Source organism: Oryza glaberrima, chromosome 3 (genome assembly GCF_000147395.1).
Source record: "Oryza glaberrima chromosome 3, OglaRS2, whole genome shotgun sequence".
NCBI classification, from domain to species: Eukaryota; Viridiplantae; Streptophyta; class Magnoliopsida; order Poales; family Poaceae; genus Oryza; species Oryza glaberrima.
Genome location: NC_068328.1, coordinates 7,342,534 through 7,363,203, shown reverse-complemented (window position 1 = coordinate 7,363,203; position 20,670 = coordinate 7,342,534). Strand labels below are relative to the sequence as shown.

General features: G+C 45.7%; 2 protein-coding genes across 2 annotated transcripts; both read left to right on the top strand.

Annotated features, from left to right (window-relative positions):
* The first annotated feature begins 1,932 nt into the window (after positions 1 to 1,932).
* LOC127765938 (LOB domain-containing protein 30-like) lies at positions 1,933 to 4,485 on the top strand. The gene is made up of 2 exons (XM_052290917.1): positions 1,933 to 2,844; positions 3,657 to 4,485. The coding sequence occupies exons 1-2, from the start codon at positions 2,482 to 2,484 to the stop codon at positions 4,113 to 4,115; spliced, it is 822 nt and encodes a 273-aa protein (XP_052146877.1). The 5' UTR covers positions 1,933 to 2,481; the 3' UTR covers positions 4,116 to 4,485.
* A 2,951-nt stretch (positions 4,486 to 7,436) lies between these two features.
* Positions 7,437 to 16,524, top strand: LOC127765105 (brefeldin A-inhibited guanine nucleotide-exchange protein 2). Its single transcript, XM_052289934.1, has 11 exons — positions 7,437 to 8,829; positions 10,319 to 10,636; positions 10,757 to 11,102; positions 11,259 to 11,681; positions 11,763 to 12,049; positions 12,217 to 12,490; positions 12,986 to 13,464; positions 13,575 to 13,896; positions 14,006 to 14,366; positions 14,468 to 15,153; positions 15,580 to 16,524. Exons 1-11 carry the CDS (start codon positions 7,565 to 7,567, stop codon positions 16,186 to 16,188), a joined length of 5,370 nt encoding a protein of 1,789 aa, XP_052145894.1. The 5' UTR covers positions 7,437 to 7,564; the 3' UTR covers positions 16,189 to 16,524.
* The last annotated feature ends 4,146 nt before the right edge of the window (positions 16,525 to 20,670 follow it).

Below are 20,670 nucleotides of genomic sequence, written 5' to 3'. Positions count from 1 at the left end.
TTTTTTAAAAAATGAATTTGTAATATAACAATAACATGGAAGTGTTTCTAATAAAAATGGATCGGAGAAGTTCGTCTTAATGATTGTTCATGCTTGCGGCACTAGCTAAGCCATGGAGAAATTGTTGGACAGTTTATGAATCATCTGTGCGTGCTAGCTAGCTATACATATGTAACGGCAAAATAGTTACTCCTTTTTTCATCCTAAAATATCATAAATTTTAATTGAATGTGACACATCTTAGTACTATGAATCTTAATAGGGAGTCTGTCTAGATTCATAGTACTAGATGTATCATACACATCGGATCAAAATCTATATTTTAGGATGGATGAAGTAACTAAGATAAATAGCATTCTCAGAAGGCATGAACAAACCATGAATATTTTGCCTTTTTTTTACCCCTAGAGGCTGTATTTTTCTCCTTCTATATTCAATGAAAAAGCACACTCTCGTGCTGGTTACATTCAAAAAAAAAAAAACATGAATGAATAGTTTGCATCCGATCCGTTACACTTTTTTTTTCAAGTACCTGCAGTAGACGACTAGACATTCATGTCAAGATATATATTTTTTTTCGTGCAAGTTTATATAGAGCTTGATTATAGGCTGGCTTAACCGGTCGATAGTCACGCGTCATTTTGATGCCGGCTGCAGCCTGCAAACGAACGAAAGCAAAGTTACAAAGACATGCGCAGCTTTCCTGAAGATTGCATCCAACGGTTTCCCCGAAATCTACGACTTAAAGTTTAGTAACTGCAATATCATTGTGAGGGTAATTATGAACTTCTGTAAGGCCCTGCTTAATTTGAGATTTCTTCTAAAAATCTAAATCCCGACCAGGACAATGATCTTACACTAAAACAAGATTACTATTAGGAAAAAAGTTGTCATGCATGTATAAACAGCTAGCTAGCAGCACAACATGTATATATGTACAAAGGAAAATGCATGCTTTAGTGTGTGAGCTAGCAAACCTTACAGTATGAGTTTAGTGTTTCTTTCAGATAACTTCACACGTAGTTAATTATCGATACCTGCCCACCCCTAATTTATTGACAATATATTGCATGCTAGCGCATCGCATAAATATCCTTATCAATGTACTGCTAATGGCTGGACTTGTACGTTAATCCAACCCTTCCCATCGGCATCATCAACGCAGAAACTACTGTTAAGTAACTTAAGTTTGCCAAGCTCAAGCTTAAAAATCCTGGTGCATGCATGTAGCTAGGAGTATAGCCCTTTTCTGACTTTCTGTGTGCGGGAAGCAAAAATACACCTGCGTGTCCATGTAGGCATGTAGCTCTCCCTGTATAGTACATCTCTCTCTGTCTGTCTCTGTCTCTGTATGTGGACTTGTGGAGCGACCAAGATCATATGCACCATGCGTAGGAGTATGGCTGCATGCACAGTGCGCGCTAGCTGCAGCACACTGCCGCATTCTGATCGATCGGGGTGCTAGTATATAGCTAGTCTTTTGAGCTTTGACCAAGACGTCAAGCTGTGCGTGTGTCCAGCCGGGCGACCGACCAGCGGCATGCAGATGCAGTGCAGCAAAGCTAAGCTAGGATCGATCGATGCCAAGTGAAGTCCATAGACTTCACGTGGGGGGGATCGGATCATGCAAGACCGTGGCCACGGGAGACTACACACGCAGTCACACGGCCACCCAGGCCAGCTGCCGCCTGCCGGCCGGCCATGCCAGCCGCGCGATCGACGTGCCACTGAACGCGGCAGCGGAATGTGTGCGAGATCGACACAGTAGTGGTACAGTGTGCGTGTGCGTGTGCGTGTGTGATGGATGTGTCGACGCGAAATGGGATGGCTAGCTCGACCTCGCATGCATGCTTGCTTCACGCAATCTTCTAGTAGCCCTTTTTAAGAGAGCGAAAGAGCTAGCAGAAAGATCACAAGGGGAAGAGCAAGGAAGGAAGGGCCAGCGAGGGCCGGGTGTGGTTGTACAACCAGCAAGCTAGGCTCTTCTTCCATGCCGTGGCTTTAAAGTCTCATCAATACCACGAGAACAAAACAACACATAGTAGTAGCAGTACGACAAGCATGTTGCAGTAGTATAGTGTAGCCAAAGTACAGGTGCAAGAGAAGAGGATAATACTGTCAGGAGGGGAGAAAAAAAGGTGCAAGGAGAAGGAAACAGGGAAAAAAAAGAGAGCAAAAAATCCAGAGATGGAATGGAACTGAAACTTAACCCCTGTGCCTATGACCTTCCACCAATAGGACAAGCACCAAAAGGAGAGAGATCGGGGAGGCGACTTCAGTTTCCATATTACGCATATGCCCTTCCCTCCTCCACTTCTACCACTGCCATAATAATACCATCACCATTCCTCCTCCTCTTCTTCTCTTGCTCTCCTCTCTCGTGCTCCATCGATCGATCGATCTCTACCAACACAACTACACACTTGTTTACCTAGCTAGATCATCTCATCAGGTATAAGAGCTCTCGAGATCGATCGAGCAATGAGCTCGGGAGGCGGAGCCAGCAGCGCGCTCGGCGGCGGCGGCGGCGGAAGCGGAGGAGGAGGAGGAGGGCCGAGCGGCGGCGGCGGTGGAGGAGGCGGGCCGTGCGGGGCGTGCAAGTTCCTGCGGCGCAAGTGCGTGAGCGGGTGCATCTTCGCGCCCTACTTCGACTCGGAGCAGGGCGCGGCGCACTTCGCGGCGGTGCACAAGGTGTTCGGCGCCAGCAACGTGTCCAAGCTGCTCCTCCAGATCCCGGCGCACAAGCGCCCCGACGCCGTCGTCACCATCTGCTACGAGGCCCAGGCCCGCCTCCGCGACCCCGTCTACGGCTGCGTCGCCCACATCTTCGCCCTCCAGCAGCAGGTACTACTACCACTTGCTTAACTCCATGATTTGATTTCCAACGAGTTTGATATCGACTGATCGATCCATCGGCTTGATTGATTGATTGATAGTATTGTTTGATTTGCTTGGAAAATCCTTGGTCTACTTCTGCTGCGTGCATGCATGCATGGACCGATCGATGCGTATGGATCTGGATCGTCGTCTTGTCCTCAAGCTAGCTCATCAGCAGTTGGGGGGACAAGACGATTTTCTGGAGTAGGCGTGTTTCTTTCTCGAGAAAGGCAAGGTCTCTTTCCATGGAGGAAACCAACACGGCCAAGCCAAGCAACGAGCATTGCGAAAAAGAGGCTAACACGCCAAGCGTGTAACCAGGAGACTGTTTCCCTGCATCTGGTAGTACCTGCCATGAATGATATGCAAGTCTCATCTGTCGCCGTCCGCGTCGTCCGATCTCGATCGATCTCCATCGACGGGATCGATATATGATCGTACGTTCACCGTCTGGCCGCGTGTGAAATCTTGGGCTCTGAACAATCCACGAAGTGGTGGGAGTACTTGTGCTTGGTTTTCGATCTGACCTCTCGAAAGAACAGCCCTAGCGCCAATCTCTAGTCCAAGAAATCCAAACTTTGAGTTCTTTTTCTACCAATCATTTGATGATCTGTTTGCACAATTCAACTCGTTAATTTCATCTCGTTATTATTATTACATGCATGTGATCTACTATATGTGATTGCGTGATTTGAACCTTGCACGTACTAACAGTTTTTTCTGTACTGATGCATGTACGTTTCTGCCACGTACGATCTTGTGATCATGTACTCCCACAGGTGGTGAATCTCCAGGCCGAGCTGACCTACTTGCAAGCCCACCTCGCCACGCTGGAGCTGCCGTCCCCGCCGCCGCTGATGCCGGCGCCGCCGCAGATGCCGATGCCGGCGCCGTTCTCCATCTCGGACCTCCCGTCGTCGACGAGCGTCCCGACCACCGTCGACCTCTCAGCTCTCTTCGACCCGCCGCCGCAGCCGCAATGGGCATCGCCGCTCCAGCAGCAGCACCACCACCACCACCAGCACCATCATCACCAACAGCAGCAGCACCAGCTCCGGCAGCCCTCATATGCCACGCTGGCCAGGGCGCCGTCCGGCATGACGGCGGCGGCGGAGAGCTCGGGAGGAGGAGGAGGAGGCGGCGGTGGAGACCTTCAGGCGCTCGCAAGGGAGCTCCTGGATCGCCACAGGTCCGCAGTGAAGCTCGAGCAGCCGCCGCCGCCGCACTCTAGATCATGAACGACGATCGATATAATCAATCGATGGAGAGCGAGGCGCAAGATTTGGTGCGGCATGGACAGAGTTCGCGACGACGAGGAGGAGAGCAAGCAACGGGATTGGAACGGGCCGGTGATGGCGAGCAGGTCAGCAAGGAGTAGGTAAGCAGCAATGGCCGGTTTTCGCGTATCCGCCTTGTTGTTAGCCGAGGGTGCAAGAAGATGCCCCACTTGCTGCTTGGTTACAATGCGGCTTTGCTTCAATTCTGCAGGCTGCAGGAGAGGAAGGTGGTACGGGGGAGCTTCAGTAGTAGTATAGCTTTGACATGTAGGAGTAACATTTGTCACTGGTAGCATTTGTCACCGTTCCATTAATTGAAAGATTTTAAGAAGCTTCTGTTCCTAGTAACCGCTGATAAATGAAAGAGAAAAAAAAAAACTGATTTCATTTTTTTGTTGCGACAAATAACTGTGAATTGTGATGGTCATGGATGAATTTTTGGGCGTGCTCATCTTGTAGTTATGAATGGTTGCATTTTATGTGGAAAGGCTATAATTAAAATCAGCTACCGTGGAAAAATTATACTGCTCCATCGATGTATTATTTAATAAAATATAGTCTGTAAGTATTAATTAGGTGTGCATGATGTAAAAAGTAACCCCCTCTGACTTCATCGTGGGTTGAGAACATTGTTAACTTTAACCATTCTTATCCACTCTAAAGATCCAAGTCCATCTTGGTACAGTTGAAAATAAAAAGCTGAGGCCATCTTCCTAGGGAAACTATTCTAATCCCTCGAGGGGATGTTCACTCGTTTGCTCAAAAACCATTTAAATGGTTATGAAAAATTCTAGAAAAATTTGACAACATTCATACAACACATATATACAACTTCACAAAATCTTAAGTCCAAACTCAACTCACACGTCGAGATATAAAAAAGACAAATTCAGCGTATGAATAGTAGCGTACTATTTACATCTAAATTTGTCTTTTTTGTTTCTCGATGTGTAGATCGAATTTGAACATGAATTTTGGTGGACTAGTAGGTATCATTATACTCTACATTGTTAATTTTTTTCAGATTTTTTTAAAACTATTTGCATCGAATTTGAAAGAAAAAGGTATACGAGAGGATATCCCCTCGAGGGATTAGAATCCACTCCCATCTTCCTATAGTTGGAAAGAAGCTTTAGGCATGGTTGCTAGTACTACTCTCCAATATCGGTCTCTGATAGCCAGCTAGCTGATCTAACAAGTCTACTCTCTCTATCTCTCAGGTCTCACATTAGGAGGTATAAAAGCATTTGAATTTTCCATCATTATTACCAACATTTTAAGTAGTACATTATATAGATATTTTGAGGGTCGATATATATGGATCAGTTTTAAAAGTGGTTGATTTGAATATACCTTCGTATGCATGAATAATAGTTAAAGGCAAAATGCAATTAAGACCATGTTAAGCTAGCCAATTTATACAAGGAGTCACAGGTGGAGAAACCATCTTTACTCCCGGTTGAGAACCCCCCTTTAATCCCGGTTTTCCAACCAGGAGTAAGGATCCGGGACTAAAGATGTCCATCTTTACCAACCGGGACTAAGGAGACAATAGCGGCAGTGCAGATGGTTTCTTTTTCTTTTTCTTTTTTCATTTTTATTTTCTCCCGAATCAAGTAGGCAAATCCCTAAATCTAACTAACATCCCAAATCCACATCACAATCATAATACACACAAATCAAATACATCACAATATCCTAAGAAATTACTCAAATACATCACAGATCCAAACAATGAATCACAAATTTCTAACTTTTCAGTCAAATACATCACGGTGAATCATCACAAATTAAAAAAAACAAGAAGCCGCTGCCGCCGCCGGTCGCCACGAACGACGGGCGCGGCCCCGCCGGCCGCCGGCCGCCGCGGCCGCAGCCCCGCCACCCGCCACGGCCGCCGCCGCCCGAAGCCCCGCCGCCCGCCGCTGCAGCGCGCGGCCCCGCCGCCGGCCGCCGCCGCGCGTGGCCCCGCCGCCGGCCGGCCCGCCGGATGGGAAGGGGAAGCCGGCCAGGAAGGGGAGAGAAGGGGAGGAGAGGAGGAAGGGGAGGAGTTGGAGAAGAGAGTTAGAGAGGATAGATCTGAGGAGAGGTGTGAGATTCGATCTGTCTAAGTTGTAACTGTGGAGGAGAGGATAAGGTATAGGGATTATATACTACGTGTTTAATTTTAGTCCCGGTTGGTAGTTGGTGATCTTTAGTCCCGGTTATTGGTTATTGACATCAACCGGGACTAAAGATTCTCGGCCCCCTGACATACATCTGACAGTGGATAAACCGGGACTAAAGATCATCTTTTGTCCCGGTTGTTGTTACCAACCGGGACTAAAGATCAAAATTTTTATAACCGGGACTAAAAATAGTCTTTAGTCCCGGTTCTTTTTGGATACGGGACTATTGTGGATTTTGCCGGACCGACCAAAGATGATTTCTCTACCAGTGAGTAGCTCAGAATTACTATATATACCTTAATTTATGTGATGTTCACACCTTTTCTTTTACAAAATAGGATAATTAAACCTAACCTCTACGTCCAACCGATGTACACAGCCAATGCGATGTTCACATAACTACTAGTAGTAATTATTTATGCTGGCGTGCAGTTGTCTTCTTCTGTTCTTTGGTCATATGGTAGTTTATGCTGTGTATTCCATAGTTAATTACTGTACGTATATATATATCTGACCAGCAACCTCCTGCCGCAAGCCCTGGCCTGTCAATTGACGCAACGACATGTATCATTCTCCACGTACGCATGCCTCTCTTGCGTGTTATCGAAAAAGGCTAGGTTAGTGAAGAAACATTGCGTGCTTTCGCGCACCTGGTGTTATTTATTCATATCACTGTAGATCATTCCATGGGTCTTAAACATATGATGCTACACATGGCGAATACTAATTTTCCGTGGCCACGAAGCGCTCAATATTCGCCGTGTGAGCCATCCATGTCAACCATTGCAAAAGTTTGCAGCTGAACTGGACCTGGTTCTACTGGTCCCAATTTATGATGGCCCATTAGTCACCCAACTTAGGTACAGCCCAAAGACCATAGCCCATGAAAGCCTCCGCATTGACTCCTCGGCCCCTATTGCGTCACTGGGCGTCGCCTCCCCTTTCTCGATCACCCGCGTATTATTATCCCCTTATTAATAGCCGCAACCCCCAGTAATCACCCACTGACATTACGGGCCCACAAGTACGCGTCCCCACCAGCCATAGACTGCTCCTAGACCCGTCGCACCGAACTCCCCTGCCAAATCTACGCACGCGACGCGGCCATCTCTCTCCCTTCTCCCCCAACCTCCATTAGCCGATCCAAACCACCTCAAAGCCCCGGACCGCATCACTCTCCTTCTCCCCCCCCACGCCCAGATCCAGATCCACCCGGCGCGGCGGCGGATCCGTCGAGGAATAATGGCTTCCCCGGCGGCGGCGCCGCCGCCTACCCCGCCGGAGTCCGACCCGCGGCTCGTGGAGGCCTTCGTGCCCTTCCTCGAGAAGCTCATAAAAAACGCCTCGTGGCGCAACAAGGCGCACTCCAAGCTCTCCCACACTGCCAAGTCCATCCTCGACCGCCTCCAGAACCCGCCGCCGCCGGCGGCTGCGGCGCAGGCACCGTCCACGCCCACCTCCCCCACGACGCCCACCTCGTCGTCCTCGCAGCCGGGCCCGCTCCGCAGCCTCTCGCTCGCGGACTCGGAGCTGCTGCTCGGCCCGATCAACTCCGCGCTCGGCTCCGGCAGCGCCAAGCTCGCCGAGGCCGGGCTCGAGCTGCTCCACAGGCTGATCGCGCACTCCTACATCCATGGCGAGGCCGACCCGTCCGCCGACCCCTCGGCCCAGCTCGTCGCGTCCCTCCTCGATGCCGCCTGCAACGCGCTTCACCTTGACGACGAGCACATCGAGCTCCTCCTACTCAAGACGCTCCTCTCGGCGGTCACCTCCACGTCGGTGCGCCTCCATGGAGATTGCCTGCTTCGCGCCGTGCGCGCTTGCTATGATATGTACCTGGGAAGCCGCAGCGTGGTGAACCAGGCCACTGCCAAGGCGTCACTCGTGCAAATGTTGGTGATCGTTTTCCGCCGCATGGAGGCAGACTCCTCCACGGTGCCCGTGCAACCCATCGTTGTGGCTGATGTGATCGAGCTGCCTGAAGCTGCTTCTGGTGCTTCGCCTGCCGCTGATGCCAACTTTGTACAGGGATTCATCTCGAAGATCATTGGAGACATTGATGGTGCAATCACACCTCTGGCACGGACAACTTCTTCAGCAGCTGCAGGCGCAGGTGGAGCAGCGGCTCATGATGGTGCATTTGAGACAAGAGCAGCAGAGGAAGGGGCACATCCAGCAGATTTGCTTGATTCAACAGACAAGGACATGCTAGACGCCAAGTACTGGGAGATCAACATGTACAAATCTGCTCTTGAGGGTCGTAAGGATGAGATTGGTGTGGAGGGGGCAGTGGTGGGCGCTTTGGATGATGATGCTGATGTGAGGATTGGGAATAAACTGCGAAGAGACGCTTTCTTGGTTTTCCGGGCATTGTGCAAGCTCTCCATGAAGACACCACCCAAGGATGCTCCAGCTGATCCCATTGTGATGCGTGGGAAGATCCTTGCTCTTGAACTTCTCAAGATATTGCTTGAAAATGCTGGGGCTGTTTTCCGGACCAGCGAGAGGTACAGCTGCTCTTTCCTCGAATTCAGTTTGTGTTTTTGTTTCACGCTGTTTGCATCCTGAATTTATTGTTATATTAACCAGCAACATCAACCAAAATTTGGTTCATCACTTTATTGTTTATTCCATGAAAAGTGGTGTAGTAACATCCAGCTGTCCAAGTAGGAAAAAGCTCATAACTTATCATCCTGAAAAGATCAGGCATTGGTTTGCTAATGGTAGTGCAGTTGTGGATAATGTTGCTATGTAAAATTTTGTTACCAGAAGTCAGTTCTGATTGCAATTTTATGGAAGTTAGAGTAGCGTGATTTCTATTTATTTCATAAATATCGAGGCTGGAACACATTGAACTTAAACCACTGCCACTTTTCTTTGCTGATGTTGATTCCAATAGTGACAACTGTTGGCACTGATATAAGCGTATAGGCTGCACCTAGTAAGGCATAGCACTGTTTGACCATTAATTTTAATGGACTATGCAATTGGTCAATTATCCTAACGGTAGTATGCACTTGTATGCTGCTGGCATTCTGAGCTTTTTGAATCAGAATTTTGGCAAAATGGCAACTAGTAAGCTACCAAAATGAAGCCCAAGTGGATGGATTGAAAGTCCTGCTCTATAGAATCCATGTATAAATTTTTTATTGAAAAGATCCATGGCCTGATGGCCCCATATTCCTTGCACTGTTCTATTTGATTATAGCAAGTTTCTGCAAGATGATGACTGCGATGTGTTATGAGGAAAAGGCGAGCTTTGCACTGTCATTTTGTTTTGTGCAACCTGTTTTCTAGTATTTAAATTGGTGCATTAGATCTGCTGTACTTTATGCTTGGAAAATAGCTGAAAATATTGAGAGATGGGTTTGTCATGAAGCCATAAAAAATGGACGTATAAAACACTAAAATCTTGGACTGAAAGTTCACTAAGCCCACCCCTGGAACAGTAAGTTTCCGTAACAACTTGCTTGTTTCATCGCCACTTAGCACACAAAGGGTTATCTGGAAATATATATTTGTATTCTCAAGCATTATTTGTTAGCATTACACTTCATCTGAGATCAGTCCTACTCCCATGACAACTACTCCACATGGACTAGCACTAATTCAGTTAGGTTGTTGCCCTCAACTTTTCTTCTGAAGCTGACACTCGTGACAGGAAACCATATTCACTGCAAATGGCCATATAATCACCACTCAGATTAATTTTAAGGTCAGGAAACTTGATGCCCAAAATTTGTTGAAATAAAAATGATGAACATAGCTTATGAATGATTATTACCATTCACCTGTCCACTTCGAGCATCTTCTTTTCAAATATGTGATGAACGCAGTATGTTTGGTTTGTATAGGTGATGCAATTGTATTTTGATATTGCACGTGCCATTGTCATATTACTCTATATCAGCTAATGTAGAGCTGTTACCCATCTTCTTGGTGCTTTTGTTTTCTTGAATATTTCTAGTTCTAACTACTTTGTCTCAATTTATACAGATTTCTAGGGGCTATCAAGCAGTATCTATGCCTCTCGCTTTTGAAGAACTGTGCCTCGGCACATATGATAGTCTTTCAGCTATCTTGTTCAATTTTTATTAGCTTGGTTTCAAGATTCAGACCAGGATTGAAGGCAGAAATTGGAGTATTCTTTCCCATGATTATTCTGAGAGTTTTGGAAAATATTGCTCAACCAAATTATCAAGCAAAGTTGATTGTTCTTCGTTTCCTGGAAAAACTCTGTGCTGATTCTCAAATCTTGGTAGACATTTTTCTCAATTATGATTGTGATGTACACTCATCAAACATATTTGAGAGGTAATTTATAATACTGTAATTGAGCTATAGTGAGCTTCTTTTTAAAGGTCCCCCCGAAGGACCTATAACACTCATTAGGATGCTAACCAGATATTGTGTTATCTTAATTTTGGACTACAGGATGGTTAATGGTCTACTAAAAACAGCACAAGGGCCTCCAGCAGGCGTGTCTACCACATTGGTTCCGCCTCAGGACACCACAATGAAAAGTGAAGCCATGAAATGCTTGGTTGCTATTCTGAGATCCATGGGAGATTGGATGAATAAGCAGCTACGCATTCCAGATCCTGACTCTCCTAAAGTAGAGTCGGAGCAAAATGATAATGATGGAGGACACGAGATTTCCCACACAGAGGATAATGGAGACGAATGTAGTGAAGCATCTGATTCTCATTCAGAAATGTCAAATGGGGTTTCAGAGGCTGCATCTTTGGAGCAGCGCCGAGCTTACAAGATGGAACTTCAGGTGGATGTTATTCCATAGTTATTTCTATATGTGTAGTTGTTGGTGGGAATTTGCTGGATGCTGTCCTTTGCCGTATGACTCGCTGCTGTTCTGTTGCATATTTGATTTTATCCATTTACTTATCTGTATTGGTCGATTGATTTATATGAATGGCAGGAGGGTATCTCTCTATTTAATCGAAAGCCCAGGAAGGGAATTGAGTTCCTAATAAATGCCAACAAGGTGGGGGAATCACCTGAGGAAATTGCTGCTTTCTTAAAAAGTTCTTCTGGTTTGAACAAGACTATGATTGGAGATTATTTAGGGGAGAGGGAAGATTTATCCCTCAAAGTCATGCATTCATATGTGGATTCATTTGATTTTCAAGGCATGGAGTTTGATGAAGCCATTAGAGCCTTTCTTCAAGGTTTCAGATTGCCTGGAGAAGCTCAAAAGATTGATCGGATTATGGAAAAATTTGCTGAGCGTTACTGCAAATGCAACCCAAAGGCCTTTTCCAGTGCAGATACAGCTTATGTCCTTGCTTATTCAGTCATAATGCTCAACACCGATGCACATAATCCAATGGTAAAAAATAAGGTATGTATCTTATTGGCTAAGTTTTTGTGTAATATACCATAGACAGCCTTTGGTTCTGTTGTGATGTATTAATTAATGCAGATGTCACCAGAAGATTTCATTAGAAACAATCGAGGTATTGACGATGGGAAGGACCTGCCTGAAGAATTTATGAGGTCCTTATATGAAAGGATTTGGAAAAAAGAGATTAAGATGAAAGAAGAAGAATTTGTTCCCCAGCAGCAAAAATCAACAAGCTCGAACAAAATTCTTGGATTGGATAACATTCTTAATATTGTCGTACGCAAACGAGATTCACGTATGGAAACAAGCGATGATCTCATTAAGCATATGCAGGAGCAATTCAAAGAAAAGGCTCGTATGTCCGAGTAAGTCATGCTAGATGTCTAGATGGATAGCTCAATACCTGTATACACTAAATGCATGTTTTCCTTGGTCATTTTTCTTTGCTGCCCATTTGATTTCTGCAACTACATTATTTTACTGATTTGTCTCATGTCAATTATTTATCTAGAATATTTTATGAATGAATCAGGTCAGTATTCTATCCAGCAACAGATGTAGTAGTTTTGAAATTCATGGTCGAGGTTTGCTGGGCTCCTATGCTTGCTGCCTTCAGTGTTCCACTTGACCAGAGTGATGATGAGATTGTCATATCCCAGTGCCTTGAAGGATTTCGCAGTGCAATCCATGTTACTGCAGCTATGTCGATGAAGACTCAAAGGGATGCATTTGTCACTTCACTTGCTAAGTTTACATCACTTCACTCGGCTGCGGATATTAAGCAGAAAAATATTGAAGCCATTAAGGTTTGTTCTACTTACTGTGATGCAAATATTAGTAGCGATCAGCTGCTATCACTGGCAGGAAATTACTACTTTTGTTGTTACCATTATTTTGAAAAATATATGGCTGAAAATTATTGGAATGAAACTGACACATTGATGTTTTGTTTCACTTTTACTGGCTTCAGGAGTATAGTTGTATCTTTCTCCCTTTGACTGTTTCATATTATTGGATTGTCTAGCGCATGTTGAATGCTCGTGAAAGTGTAATATCTGAATTTAGTGATGACTGGAAGTGGCTGGTCCTGTACTTGTTAGAACTGCTATAAACTAACTTTCCATTAAAGTTTAACGTTAGTTCCTTTTGGTTGGCATTTTGAATATTTGTATTATGCTTTTCGTTCTAATCATATTCCATGGTGCTTATTGCATGGTTTTATATATTAGTTTTAGCATAATCATAAATTCAGCCTTTTCTGTTCTCATGCTAATTTGTTGTGGCTACGAATTGCTTCACAGGCAATTCTATTAATTGCAGATGAAGATGGAAATTACTTGCAAGAAGCATGGGAGCATATATTGACCTGTGTTTCTCGTTTTGAAAATCTACATCTCGTAGGAGAAGGTGCTCCTCCAGATGCTACTTTCTTTGCACTGCAACAGCCGGACCTCGATAAATCAAAACAGGCTAAGTCATCCATTCTTCCTGTTTTGAAAAAGAAGTCTCCAAATACTGTTCCAGCTTCTAAACGAGGTTCCTATGATAGTGCTGGTGTGGGTGGCAAAGCTTCTGGGGTTGATCAAATGAACAATGTGGTGACAAGCCTCTTAGAACAAGTTGGCATGGCTGAAATGAATCGTGTATTTGTAAGAAGTCAAAAACTCAACAGTGAGGGCATAATTGATTTTGTAAAGGCTCTCTGTAAAGTTTCCATGGAGGAATTGCGATCTGCTTCTGATCCACGGGTTTTTAGTCTGACAAAGATTGTTGAGATTGCGTAAGTACAGGGTTTCCTATATTCAGATCGCAATGTATTTCCCCATACTTTTCTTTGATGTATTTATAGTATATAGGCAGTATATGATTGTGTTTCCCTTTCTCTTGTAGGCACTACAATATGAATCGCATCAGGCTTGTCTGGTCAAGCATATGGCATGTCTTGTCTGATTTTTTTGTTACAATTGGCTGCTCAGAGAATCTCTCAATTGCAATATTTGCTATGGATTCATTGAGGCAGCTGGCAATGAAGTTCCTGGAACGAGAAGAGCTGGCTAACTACAATTTCCAGAATGAATTTATGAAGCCTTTTGTTGTTGTAATGAGGAAGAGCCGAGCTGTTGAGATAAGAGAACTAATCATCAGATGTGTCTCTCAAATGGTCTTGGCACGTGTTAGTCATGTGAAATCAGGGTGGAAGAGTATGTTTATGGTATGGAATCTTTACTTGCACCCATGTACCTTGATTTTTACATGTAGATTGTTCTGGTTTGTTTCATTCCTTATCTCTGAGTATTGATTATTTGCTACATATTTTTCAGGTCTTTGCAACAGCATCATATGATGACCATAAAAATATTGTACTCCTGGCGTTTGAAATTATCGAGAAGATTTTGCGGGAGTACTTTCCCTACATTACTGAGACCGAGTCGACAACTTTCACTGATTGTGTGAACTGTCTTATTGCATTTACTAACAGTAGGTTTAACAAGGATATAAGCCTCAATGCAATTGGTTTTCTTCGATTCTGTGCGGCCAAGCTAGCGGAAGGTGACATTGGATCCTCTTCAAGGTTGAAGGAGAATCCTCCTTCTCCTCGCTTGACCAAGGATGGAAAGCAGGAAAGTGCAGTTCTTGTTGATAAGGATGATACTATACACTTTTGGTTTCCTTTATTAGCAGGTAACCACATTTCTTGTTCTGCATGTACCTTCTGCTGCTTTCAGTTGATTTGTGTACAGATACTACAAATAATGTGTCCCCAACTTTTCAAAACCTTGCAGGATTATCTGAACTTACCTTCGACCTACGACCTGAAATCAGGAAAAGTGCCTTGCAGGTGTTATTTGACACATTAAGAAACCATGGTCATCTCTTCTCCTTGCCTTTGTGGGAGAAGGTGTTTGATTCAGTGCTTTTCCCAATATTTGATTACGTACGGCATGCCATTGATCCATCAAGTGGTTCTCCACAAGGACAGAATGTGGAAAGTGATCCTTCAGAACTTGATCAAGATGCATGGATGTACGAGACATGCACTTTGGCCCTGCAGCTAGTTGTGGACCTCTTTGTTAAGTTCTATGACACAGTAAACCCTCTTCTTAGAAAAATTCTGTTGCTCTTGACAAGTTTCATAAAGCGTCCCCACCAGAGCCTTGCCGGTATAGGTATTGCCGCATTTGTTCGTTTGATGAGCAGTGCCGGATCTGTCTTCGTTGATGAAAAATGGTTAGAGGTGGTTTTATCGTTGAAAGAAGCTGCCACTGAGACCCTTCCTGATTTTTCTTATATTGCATCCGGAGCTTACCTTGAGAATGTACCAATAGAAAATGGGGGCTCTTCAGAAAAGACAGAAGACGAGTCTCGACCATTGGAGGATGGCACTGGAGAAGCTTCTAGATCAAGGAACTTGTATTTTGCAATTGGTGATGCCAAGTGCCGGGCTGCTGTCCAACTCCTATTGATTCAGGTATGCACTATTCCTTCAGAGAACCGTTGTTTGATAAACTAGTTCTTAATTGATCTTTTTCTGGAAGCATATTTCTTCATCACCCTATGATTTCCTGATTTTTTTTTTCAAATCTCCCTCCTGGTGATATGGATGATTTCTCTAGTCACTGTAGGAACGAATTTCTTCATTCAGAAACAACAGAAGAACTTTGATGGAGAACTATTTATCAATCCTATGAATATCTATCAGCTTATTTTGTTTTCAAGATTGACATACTGGAACTTTCAAGTGTTATTCTAGTTTCACTTGTTTATAGAATTTATTACTACACCTCCACTATAGGGTCTTAGTTTCCTAGCATTATCTTTTGCAATTTGTACATGTGGTCTTCGTTACATTGTTCTTACATTATCCCTGTTTATATATATTCATGCTGTTTTGTAGGCTGTGATGGAGATATATAACATGTACAGAGCTCGGTTATCATCACAGAACACTGTGATCCTCTTTGAGGCATTGCACACTGTTGCTACTCATGCTCATAAAATAAACAGTGATAATGACCTGCGATCCAAGTTGCAGGAGTTGGGCTCGATGACCCAAATGCAGGACCCACCTTTGTTACGCCTGGAGAACGAGTCGTATCAGTTGTGCTTGACTATCCTGCAGAACATTTGCTTGGACAGATCTCCCAATGAGAGGAGTGTAGAGGTGGAAAGCCACCTTGTTGGCTTATGTAAGGAGGTCCTTGAGGTGTACCTGAGCACTGCAAACCCATCTCAGCTTTCTGGTGCTCCGCAGCCACTTGGTCATTGGCTTATTCCGGTCGGTTCTTCAAAGCGGAGAGAGCTTGCAGCCCGGGCACCTCTTGTTGTCTCAACCTTGCAAGCTATCAGTGGCCTTGGTGACTCATCTTTCGAGAAGAACCTTGGCCAGTTCTTCCCCCTTCTTGCTGGTCTGATAAGTTGCGAACATGGTTCAAGCGAAGTGCAGGTGGCATTGAGTGATATGTTTAGCACTTGGGTTGGCCCGGTTGTTCTTCAAACCTGCTGATGCTGAGCCCCATATCTGTTATATAGTATATCTCCACATGTAAGTTATTCTTTGCTTTATTGCCATTTCTTGATGTTTTGCCATTCCCCATTTTGTTCTGTTTATCATTCTAGTTACTGGGGGAGGTTGTCTCTTGCAGAGCTGAGCACTGTAGTTCTTTTTACATTAATTTCTTTTAGCTTTGGGGAGTGTATGTTACAAGATGACTGAATTCTGTACGGTAGCTTAGTTCAAAATTGTGCCCGTTCTGTTGGCCAAGTTCAAAGTAGATATGTTTTGCATTATGTAATTTATATTGTTGAAATAATGGCAGCTTCTGTGCTGTTTATTCTTACCCTTTAGGATCTTTGGCACAAGTTTTGATCGACTAAACTAGAAATTCTAAAAACTATGTTCAAACACACGAAACACGAGTATAGTTCACTTCAGTTTGGACATATATCCACACGTTCCTAGCTTCATCCTAACTAGCGAAATTCCGTTTGCTACGGATAAAAGAAAACAAATCATAATATTTCCTAAAATAAATAAAAGCGTGTTTTTCAACAATGTTGCCCACCTTATTGCTACATGTGAATACTCACTTCAATTTAATTTAATTTTATATAGAGAGAATATACTCTGTCTTTGAGTTTGTCATAGTTCAACGATTTGTTAGGCTGACAAACTCAAAGATAGAGTATATTCTCTCTATATGACATTGTCTCTTTCTATAATATACCGATGAATTTATTAATTGTTTTACGATATGCTACTGGACTAGGCTTTTTTAATAAAAAAACAAAAAAAAACTCTTAAAGATATACAAAGTTAACAATTGATTTATCTCATTAGAAATAAAAAAAATAAATTATGTGGCCTTTTTACACAACATGAAAGTTTTTTATAAGTTACAAGTTATTTTTGGTATTTTTATTTTTTTTAAAAATCTATTTTTGTGTGATATATGCAAGAGAAATTGCTTACTCAAAAGTCAAAAGATAATAGCCAAAAATATCTTATGTAGCATATGAAAGTTGATTTACATTAAAAATAACAACAAAAGCAGTGTAAGAATGCCAATTATTTTTTTAAAAAAAATAATAGCCAAAACATATATTTTTTAAAAAATAAATATGCAACTTATTTATTAACTTTCATGTTGTGTAAGAAGACCAAATAAAAAATTTCATATTTTTTAAAACTTCTAATGAGATAGATCGATTGTTAACCTTGAATAACTATAAGGATATTTCAGTTTTTTTAAGCCTAGTCCAATGACGTGTTGTAAAACAATTGATAAAGTCGCCGGCATATTATAGAAAGAGATAATATTAGTGGTAAATTGTTAAACTAGAATAAACTCATTGATATAAATTAGATTCTCTTTTATACATGGTATCCATTTAGATCTAGTTATGTAATATATTAAAAGATCAAGAGGTAATGTGTAGATTCAGTCGCCATAATTGAAGTTTTTTTTAAAGGAGTATAAATAATAATAAGCAGTTGCAATGTGGTTCAAGTCTGTACTGTAAAGGAATCTTGCGTTCTGCGTGTTTGTCTAGTTCGTCCAGAGTTCGTCCAGATTGCTTCATTCTGTAATTCTCTAATTCTGTATGCCATGCTCTTCAGACGCTCTGTAAGAGCGACTGATAATACTAGTGAAGTTTGAATATGTATGCTTCGGAATGATATACATTTCTGTTTACGTTGGACGCAATGAGTTTTGATAATGCGGATCATGCAGAAGAAAACCGTTTTCCCTGTACAGGACGAGAACTTTGCGGAGCAGCCGAATTTCTAATCAGTACGTTGCGTCGTTGCATTGTACAGTTTTCAGTTTCGTATATGAGACTTATAAAGCATTTCCCTGTACAGGACGAGAATTTTGCGGAGCAGCCGAATTTCTAATCAGTACGTTGCATTGTACACTTCAGTTTCGTATATGAGAGACTTATAAAACATAGCCTACCCCCTTTCGTTTTTACCCAAGTAAATACTACAAAAGGAAGAGCCCCAAGCCAGGCAGTGTTGGGGCGCCAACTGAAAATAGAGCCCATCGACACAATCGCTACGAATTGACACCACCACCGTCTCACACTCTCACTGCCGTTGGGAGAGATGGAAAAGAGAGGAAGGAGAGAGAGGAGAGTCCTTAATATGTGGAACCACCATCTCGTTGCTGTTGGGAGAGATGGCGAGGAGCGGAAGAGTCCCTAACAGGTGGGATCCACCTACTGATTCAACGAGTTAACTGTGGTTAACCTGCCACTTTACCAGGTACCGCTTCCCAAACCGAAAGGAGGAAAAAAAAGGACATTCACAGTGCAAGCACCCACTGTGAGTTACCACGGGATGACAGCTAGGATGAAGGCCCTCTATTCACAGTGCAAGCATCGAGTCGGACCCACAGTGCACGACTTTACCAAATCAATCCCCAAACTCCTCCCTCATCACGCACTCTCCGGCTCCTTCCTCACTCCGGTGGCGGCTTCTCCCCTCTCCCCGTTGGCAGCTTCTCTCCTCTCCCTCTCCTCGCGGCGGCGGCGGCGAAGGAGGTTGGGGACGCGGCGGCGGATCGAGAAGGCCGAGGCGGTGGCACGCGACGAGCTCGGCGTTGTGCGAGCGGTGGAGGGGAGGCGACGACAGATCCACGGTGTTGTGGAGGCTGGGGACGCGGCGGATTGAGGAGACCGAGGCGGGAGCAGCGGAGCTCGGTGTCGAAAGGCTCGACGCGCGTGGCGGCGGCGGCTCAAGAACGGGCATCGAGGAGGAAGCGGGCGAGGTGAGCGCCGGGCGGTTCTTGGCGGCGGGTGCGTCCGGCGGTTCTTGGCGGCGGCGGCGGCTCAAGAACAGGCGTTGAGGAGGAAGCGGGCGAGGTGAGCACCGGGCGGGTGGCCGGCGGTTCTTGGCGGCAGAATGCGTCCCCGGCTGCCTCCTTCTCCTCTCTCCCACGCCGCCGCGCCTCACCTCCCACGCCGCGGCGGCATGCCGGGGACGCCGCCGCTGTGCGCCTTGCCTCTGCGTCGACCGTGCCGCCCGTGCCACTCGATTTGTTGATTTGTTGCCGATTTGTTGCCGTGTTTGCTGCCGCGATTTGTGTCGATTTGTTGCCAAGCATGGGCGGTGCGAGGACACGAGCTCCACAGTGCAGAAAAGCAGTCGTTTCCTCGCCTCGCGAGAGAAGGAAACGCGCGTCTCAGGTTGGGGGCGAGGCGCTCTCCACAGGCGCGCGTCCTCGCTCCACGCAAGCCAGAATCCAACGTGGCGCCCCATAGCACCGGTCCAACTGTGTGCAATGTGAAGGGCCTAAGGCCTCTCCCACTGCAAGCACCCATCCTGAGTTACCATGAGATGACACGTAGGATAAAGAGCTTTGAAGACCCTCTCTTCACAGTGCAAGCACCACTAGTGGGACCCACAAATATCTGCTAGTGGGGCCCACGGATTCCCACCTCCCTCAACCGGCTCCTCCTCCCCCAAATCCCCAAATCCACTCCTCCCCGCTGGCGCCGGCTCTTCTTCTCCCTCCGCCGGCGTGGTGGCCTTGGTGGCGGAGGCCTCCAAGCGGTGGCGGCGGCCTCGATTGCAGCGGTGGCGTCGTCCTCGAAGAAGTGGTGGCGGCGGCGTCCCCAACGTTGACGAGCTCGGCGTCGACCTGGCCAAGGCGCCGGCCAGGAGGAGGAGGAGGTGGGGGAGTAGATCCGGCCGGCGGCTCGTCCTCGGCGGCCGCAGAGCCCGCTCTCCCTCTCTCCAGCCCCTCACGGCGGCGGGATGCATCCCTGGCGGCTGTGGCTGGCGCGCCAGCGGGAGACGTCCCCGGCTGCTGCGGCGGCGGCGGCCACCACTGCCCGCGCTGCCGCTCCTCCTCCCAGTCCGTCGCGCCTCCTCGCCTCCCACGCCGCGGGGAGGAGGGAGCAAGAAGGCGCTGCACCCACTGCACGCAGCGGCGAGGAGGAGGAGGAGGAGGAGTAGATTCGGCGGTTGGCCACCACCACCGGCCTCGCCGTCGCGTCGGCTGCCCCGTGCCGTTACTCCTCGTCGCGGTCCACGGCCTGCTGCTGGGACTTCTCCGGCGGGATGGCGATTTCGCAGATTCCATCTCCCACGCGTACGCTAGGGCATGGCAACTCGGAGACACGACCTTCACAGCGCAGGCGTGGGTCGATTTTCCTCCGCCGCGCGTCCTTGAGGTGGTTGAGGAACTCGTCTCCCAACTAAGGAGCGAGGGACTACGCAGGGACGCGGTGCTGCGCGACAAGTCGGCATTTTTCCTAGTTGGCACAAGAAAGCAACGCTCCACCTCATCGCACTGTGAGAGGCCTAAATTTATTCCTTTCAGCGTGACTGACAAAACTCACGCCCAAGTGCGCGTGTCATTAGGCTGCGCGTGTGTCCGCCAATAATTTTTGGCTTATCTGGGAGGCACAGGTCTGATCGGACGGATGCAAATCACCAAAGGGTGTCGGAGTTTTAAACTCCGACGTTGGTAACAAGAAC

Bases quoted from the DNA above. Each gene is read 5' to 3' on its own strand.
- LOC127765938 (XM_052290917.1), top strand. From the start codon at position 2,482: ATGAGCTCGGGAGGCGGAGCCAGCAGCGCGCTCGGCGGCGGCGGCGGC. The intron at 2,845-3,656 runs GTACTACTACCA...GTACTCCCACAG, and splicing joins TCTTCGCCCTCCAGCAGCAG to GTGGTGAATCTCCAGGCCGA.
- LOC127765105 (XM_052289934.1), top strand. From the start codon at position 7,565: ATGGCTTCCCCGGCGGCGGCGCCGCCGCCTACCCCGCCGGAGTCCGAC. The intron at 8,830-10,318 runs GTACAGCTGCTC...CAATTTATACAG, and splicing joins GTTTTCCGGACCAGCGAGAG to ATTTCTAGGGGCTATCAAGC. The intron at 11,682-11,762 runs GTATGTATCTTA...TAATTAATGCAG, and splicing joins ATCCAATGGTAAAAAATAAG to ATGTCACCAGAAGATTTCAT.